The 7,175-nt window shown below is 42.1% G+C and overlaps 1 protein-coding gene across 2 annotated transcripts in view; it reads left to right on the forward strand.

Annotated features, from left to right (window-relative positions):
* Window positions 1-7,175, forward strand: part of TSHZ1 (teashirt zinc finger homeobox 1) — a 56,914-nt gene that overhangs the window by 880 nt on the left and 48,859 nt on the right. Inside the window, exons 1-2 of one of the 2 annotated variants that reach the window (XM_030478492.1) lie at window positions 225-260; window positions 628-1,984. In XM_030478492.1, the coding sequence (XP_030334352.1) occupies window positions 1,945-1,984 (40 nt within the window). In that variant the 5' untranslated portion in view covers window positions 225-260; window positions 628-1,944. Of the gene's footprint in view, window positions 1-224; window positions 261-627; window positions 1,985-7,175 lie in introns of those variants that run through there. The other variant, XM_030478502.1, reaches the window with a different exon arrangement.

Consider the following 7,175-nt stretch of genomic DNA (forward strand, 5'->3'; position numbering starts at 1 on the left):
CTCCTTTTGTTTTTTAATCATTTTTTTAAGTTTGCTGGAACAAGACCTCTGCTGAAGTTAAATCGGCACATGCGTCTTGCACAGCACTTTGGCAAGTGGATTATAATAACAACCCCCTCAACGCGTGTCTCACATGAGGAATCTTTTATGCCGCACTGTATTAAGACTTCTCTTTTTTTTTTTTTTTTTTTGTCATATTGTTTAGCTCTGGGAAAGGGGGAGAAAAAAAATGAAAACAAAGCAATTAAAAAGATTGACAGGTATGGGTTTGTGTGAGACCTATTTGTAATTGTCAGGGTGACGTGGGCAAGAGGAGGAGGAGTAACAAACTGAAGCAGGAAAAGCAGCTCGATGTGTCTGTCTATCAGTTGAGGCTGTCTGAGAGCCCTGGGATCCGAATGTGTGTTATATTTCAGTGAAAAGAGAAGAGAGGGAGAGTGGATCTCTTTCTCTCCCAGGAGTTTAGCGGGGGGGGACAGTTCACGGTAATCTGTCCCACTCAGTGAATGTCTTTTCTTCCTTCCCCCCCCCCCCCCCCCCTTTGCACACACTCTCCGGGGTTTTTCTTGGTTTTGGCAAATTTTTTGTGTGTGTGGTTTTTTTTTTTTTTTTCTTCTTCTGTTGCAGATCAAGATCAACCAAAAAAAAAAAAATCCATGATAAAAAAATGTGTTTGCATTATATTTAGTATCAGAAGAAGCTTCGATTTGTGGAGGAAAAAAAAAGGAGAGCAAGAGAGAAAAGTAGTCCTCTCCGGTGGTGACACTGTTTGATCTGTGACTGTTTGGAAGGTGGAGGAGTGACTGACATTTCCCATCCGGTGTATATGTATGTATGGGGGCTTTACTCCTTTTTATTATTTGCTTTCTTGCTCTTAGACTAAGTGCTGGGAGGAGAAGGAGGGACTGGATCGACCTCGTTTTTTGCACAATGAACAAACTATTATCAACGCAATAAAAAAACAAACAAACAACACCCACCACCCCCCCAACAACAACAACAACAGCAACACCACCACACAAATCCACGAGCTTGAAACAAGCCAGCGAGCGAGCGAGCGAGAAAGTTGCGCTTTGAGACTCTTTGATCTCGGAGAAAGCCTGAGAGGGGGGGAGTGACTGAATTTACCGTCTCATCGCCGCCGCTTGCTCGGCTCTCCACCGCCAAGAAGGAGGAGAAGACGACGAAGAAGTGATTAAGGAAAGGAGGGGGAGAAGGGGAGAGAGGAAAAGGAGGAGAAAGAGAAAGAAAAAAAAAAAAAAGGAACGAAAGAAAGATAATGGATTTGGGCTACAGATTGAACTGATCAAATCTTATTTATTTTGCACATCTCCACTGGCATCTTCCCTGCTGCTGCTGCCGAGAGGACTGAAGAGCTTTGTCTTATAAGGAACTTAAAAGAGAGAAAGAGAGAGAGTGTGTGTGAGAGAGAGAGGGAGGAAAATTAACCTTGTAAATGAAAACATTTCCTAAGCAAGTTTTTGGAGTGGCGGCGGAAATTGGCATCCCTGTCACCAGTCCGTGGCTCGCCTCATCCCACACCCCACCTTCCCTCCCGCCCCGCGCACCCCGCTCGCCGCGCCGGGAGCTGACCCGGGGGGGGGGACCCGGGCCGGGCGAGAGGAGAACCCGACCAAACTTTTTCTCCTTCCTCCCCCCCCCCCCTTTCCTCCTCCTCTCCCTCTCTCCCGTTCCTCCCCACCCTCCCTCTCGCTCTTCCTAGGCGGAATTAGAAGTTGAATCCGCTTTCTTTTCTCCTTCCTCCCCCTCCCTTCTTCCCTCCCTTCTCCTTCCCTCCCCCCCCCCCATTTTATTTTTTTATTTGTGTGTGTGTGTGCGCGGGTGTGTGTGTTTGTTTCTGCATGAAAAGAAGGGGATCGGAAGAGGAGTCCTGCGCGGAAACTCGGCGGCGGCGGCGGGCGGCGAGGCGGCGGCGGCGGCAGCATGCCGCGGAGAAAGCAGCAGGCACCCCGGCGCTCCGCAGGTAACACCCTCCGCCTCCCCGCGCCGGCCCCGGCTGCTGCCGGCGCAGGGGTGCCGCGGGCACGGCAGGGGAGGGGTTAACCATCCGGGAAGCATTGCCGCGGGGGGAGCGGTTCTTCCAGCTCCGCTGCAGATTTAAACACCCCGGGTGGCTGCCTCCGGGGGTTTGGGGCTTGGGGCGGGGGGGGGGTGTGGGGGGGTAGTGTGTGTGCGGGGGGAGCAGCACCTTAGTGGGGAAGAGACAGGGGCTGTAGTTTGTACTTCTTTGTACGCGGGAGCTGGAGGGATCGGCGTAGTTCCTGAGGTGTGTCACGCCGAGCCTGACAGCCTCCATCCTCTTCGCCGTTGCCAACACGTTTAAAACTAGAAACTTCATTTTGTTGCAGTCCTGTAATCTCCGCATGCGGTTCCGCGTGTGCCTGTGTGCGGTGCCCAGGGCAGCGCCGGGGAGGGGAGGGAGCTCCGCGGTGCCAGGGCAGGGATGGTCTGCTTTAAAAGTGTGTCAGACCGTATCCAGGCTGAACCTGACACTCGGGAAACAAAAGTCAACAAAATGAGACACAGCGAGGCATCTGGCCAGTGCATTTCACTGGAAAACAGCAGCCTTTAATGTCACGTTGAAGAGGCTTTTTTTTCTTTCTTTCTTTTTTTTTTTTTTTTTTATTACCTCTAAAGATGTCTTTTGATCAGGCAAACAGAAGGCAGTGATAGTGCAGAATCCGATTGAAGAGAAAAGTTATTTTTCTCTGGAGGAGGAACTGGCAGGAGCTGGTTTTCCTTGTTTTCTGTTTTATTAGAGGATTGCCATCCTTGATTTGATGCGTGATTGATCGCCTGTCATCTGGCAGCCTTTGATCTATTCATTCCTGATAAACATCAATAAATCACTCACCATGGAAACACACATGCTCCTGACAGCTCAGCCACTATCAGGGCAACTTTTCTCCTTTCTCTCTGCCTTTTTTTTTTTTTTTCTTCCCCCCCTTCCTTCTCCATTTTAATTCTGTCTCAGAAGTTTTACAGCTGCAGCATCCCTTAACTCAGCACACCTACTAATCCATTTCTAAAAGCCTAGTGTGTGTCAGCAGTGCGTTGTATTTCAGTGCAGATTTTAAAATAGCCCAGTAGTTCTTCATGCATCTGCTGAAGTCTTAACTCATTTTTGGACACTGTGAAACTGTGTTTTTCTGTCTTAAGTTAGGATGATTTACTTCAGAGGCTCTATAAAATTGTGGATGAATGATTGGAAATTATAATTAAGGTCTCTTAGCACTTTTTTTTTGTGTGTTGATGTTTCTGTAGGCTCTTTTGTTGGAAGCTCTGTGAGTTTATGTGACTGAGTATCTCAGCTTAAAATCACAGAATTCTGCTCAAATAATTTTTGTCATTCTAGGCTTCTTTGTCTTAGTCTCTTTATCTATACATATTGTAACTTCCATTGCATTTTTAGCACTGACGAATGTAAAGTAGAGGTTACTACTCTTGTAAAATGCAGGAATAATGTCTAGCTGCATGAATTATTTAAACAAGTTAATAATTTGTATTAAATACATGTCAGTGTAAGGCAGGGATGCTAACCACTGCACTAAGGAGGAGGTGACTTTGATGTTGAGGATTAACAACAGGAAGTGAAACAGAAGACAGAATATTTAATTCTCCACAGTTTTTGAATACTGGTCTGAGAGTTGAGGATACTGCAGTTGAGGATACTTTCTCCAGTGATCTATCATGGCCTGTTTAGCATATTTGCTTTTCTGTTAGCAGATACTAGAGCAAAAATAAATAACTCTCTGCTTCCCTGGAGTGACTATGTTTTAACTATGTGCAGGCCACTTAAAAGTTGCCTTTAGAAGTCATGAGCATCCAACTCTTCATGTGCTGTGTTAGGAACTTTTTCACTGGAGTTGCAATAAAAACTGGGAGGGGGCACTGAGAGAAAGAGGTACTGCAACTTTAAACACTGCTTTTTTTCCTTTTTTTTTTTTTTTTTTTTTTTTTAATAAAAGGTTTGAAAGTTGACAAGGGCATGATGGTGCATGGTAATCCATCCTGGCAGCCCTTACATAAAAACAAGCCGTCAAGGCGACTTTTTTCCAATATTGATTTAATTGTCTGTCTTTTGACAGGCACATATATCATTGGCTTTAATGGTCAATCAAAAGTTGGCAGGCTTACTGTTTCCATTCTTTCCTCTACACGACATTTGGCATACTTAATCAAAATGCTGCAAAGTGATGGCTATGAAGAGTTGATGACTGAGTCATCTGCTGTACAGGAACTTGAGAGGGGGGAAAAAAAATCCCTAAAAAATGGAGCCAAAATATATTTTAGTTGAGAGGAAATGAAGACAGCACATGTTCCAAGTGTCCCATGTTTTGAAGTGAGATTTCAGAAATAGATTTTTGTGCTAAAGGATATTGTGCAGGTTTAATTACAAGGCTTATTATCTCTACTTTGATTTGAAACCTATGGGACTATGATATTTATTAGCAGTGCCGTCGTTCAGACTTCTCTCACCCGATCCCTCACTCATTAGAAGTATACCTTCTTGGCTTGTTTTTGTGTGTTAGAAGTTCCAAAAAGATGCATTTGTTCACACTGGCATTTTTCATTAATATTTGTACTGGCATAGGTTCCCAAGACACTTGTGGTGGGCAAAGCGGGAAAAATATAAGAGTTTTAATTACTTTTATGATATGATAAAACTCCCAGTATGTAATTTTTGTACTAACTGAATTTTAATTAAGGATTTCTGTTTTAATACATAATTCTAATTTCAAGCCAGCAATACTACCGTATACAGATGTGACTGAGATAGGTAACACTTGCTTTACGCTTCACAAATTCTAATTCCTGGCAAAGCTCCCTGTGCTAAATTTTATCAGAGGATGTAGGAATCGCTTGTACATGTAAATAAATCTGATTTCCAGAATGTGTTTTGCCTAATATACAGTATAAGGAGGATATTGTTTCATAAAGCTGCATGTTGGCCTGCTCCACTGTTACATTCATAACTGATGAGTTTTTCCTGAGTGTATCTTAGTGTCAAATAATTGATTGTTTGGTAGCCAGGAAGTTGTGGGATGACAGATGTAGAATAGCAATACTTCATAGTGATGGGAGAGGAAGGGAAAATTATCTAAATGAATCCTCCTTTAAAAAAAAAAAAAAAGACATACTGCTCAGAGGAAATGGTCCCTTCGTAATGAAGCGGCTTCTTAATTATCAAAAAAGGTAAGGTTGTTTAGCCAGCTTCATTAACAGGCCCCTAATTATCTGTAAACCTGATGGATTTGTGACAGGCTTAACGATTAATGCCGACAAATTCAGTGAGGTGTCAAGTTTGCAGCCAGTTTGATGTAATCAAGTTGATATTATACAGTCCCCATAGCCTGTAGTGCAGTATTAACTCAATTCGCTGGTGCAGGTGACAAATGGACTTTGCTACCTGACTAATCATGTCACAGAGACAATGTTGCTTAATGACCTCAGTAATCCTTGCTTTTAACTGTGCAATAAAGCTAAAACAGGAAAACTAACAACTCAGCTGTTTTTTTCCTCCCCATTCTGAAGATCCGAATGCTGATCATTTCTCTGGTTTGACATGCTATTGTAAGTGAAAGTCAAAGTGGCATCTGTCTTAAGTGATCTGAACAAAAAGTTTGAAAATGTCATTGCTTTGATGGGCACATATTTTTATTGTCATCCTTAGGTCTATAGCATTTGAATTACAAGCAGCAGAGATTTCTTTTGAGGCAAAGTATTTGTAGATATAGATGTAAAAGAGACAAATGTCTGTGTCCTTAAAAAACCCACACCTGTAAAATATTAGAAATTGCAGTTTCATGGAGTGCATGACAGAAAAATATGAATACCAGCACATATTTTATCCTCTTTCTCTGATGGGGAGGGAAACGGTTACAAACCATGCTGAATTTAGTGAGGCATTTAATAATTGACACTCCTCGAAAATCTAGGAAACAGCAGCAGAAATAACATTCTTATGAATATCTAAGGTAGTTCGGTTGTAGGGAGTGGAGAAATGACTGATTTCCAAGGCAAATCACTTATTTGTGGTGGGCTTGTTTAGTATTGTTTTTAAAAGGTGGGGGGTTCCCACTGATCAGCGTAGTTCCAAAATGATGCGTAACACAGACATAATGGGGTTGGTATCTTCAAAGATAAACTCTTTCTCATAGTAAGATTCCCAAGAAATACTCTGGAAACGTGTAGTGTCTGGATAAACAATTTATCTTGGTGGCAGAGCTCTAATCACTGCCCTCTCACCCTGTACACACAGGTTGTAATCCCAATGGGAGGGTAGATAGCATGTATTTACATGTGTTCCTTTGTTAGTATTTTGTCAGCTACTTAAGGCAGCTCTGTTCTGTTGCAGTGGGCTTTTTGGTCAGTCCCATTCCCTGAAAAGGATTCAGCCACCACCTGCCTGTATTTTATGTATGTTGAAGCTTAATTCCGTTAATTATTATTTATTCATACGTGGCAAGGAAAATAGTATGAGACACTTCTGAATGAAGGCAGAAATACCTTTTTTAAAATTTAAATTGTAGGCATGTCTTATTTTCTACTCAGTGCATCTCTTTAGCATAACTGTTAGCAAACAATAGATAATTTCCTTTCATTGCTTATTATGTTAATATTATGATAATATATTTAAAAACATCTACTTGTTTAGTATACTTCAAATTTGTTCTTAAAAAAAAAAAAAAAAAAAAGGCAGCAGCAGCAACCGTGCTCTTTCTCCCTCCGTTCTAGTTCCATTTACTGTATGGGGGAATTTGTCATGACGGTTGTCCCAAATCAGAGCTTCGTAGAGTTCATTTTGCTGGAAATATAAAGAATTCACATTATTGCGTAGGCCAGTGTTCACCGGTAGGAACCGTTCTACGTGGCGATGAATCGTGTAACACTAAATCCGGCATTCAGCATTGCTTTGCTTTCTAAACCTGGAAAATTCATTGACAAAACTTGATGTATTTGTTTGTTTTTGATGTATTTGTTTGTTTTTAATTTTGGCTAAAGACTTTGGGTATTTTACACGTAGTGTCGCTTTCTAAACATCTTTCTTTTCTCAAGTGGCTGTTTAGTGGAGCAGTGCCTGCATATCAAGGTGTGTTTAACTTTGTTTGCATTTCGGCTTTCATTGTTGTGTTGGGACTATAGATGTAATT

This window comes from Strigops habroptila, chromosome 1, assembly GCF_004027225.2.
Source record: "Strigops habroptila isolate Jane chromosome 1, bStrHab1.2.pri, whole genome shotgun sequence".
NCBI classification, from domain to species: Eukaryota; Metazoa; Chordata; class Aves; order Psittaciformes; family Psittacidae; genus Strigops; species Strigops habroptila.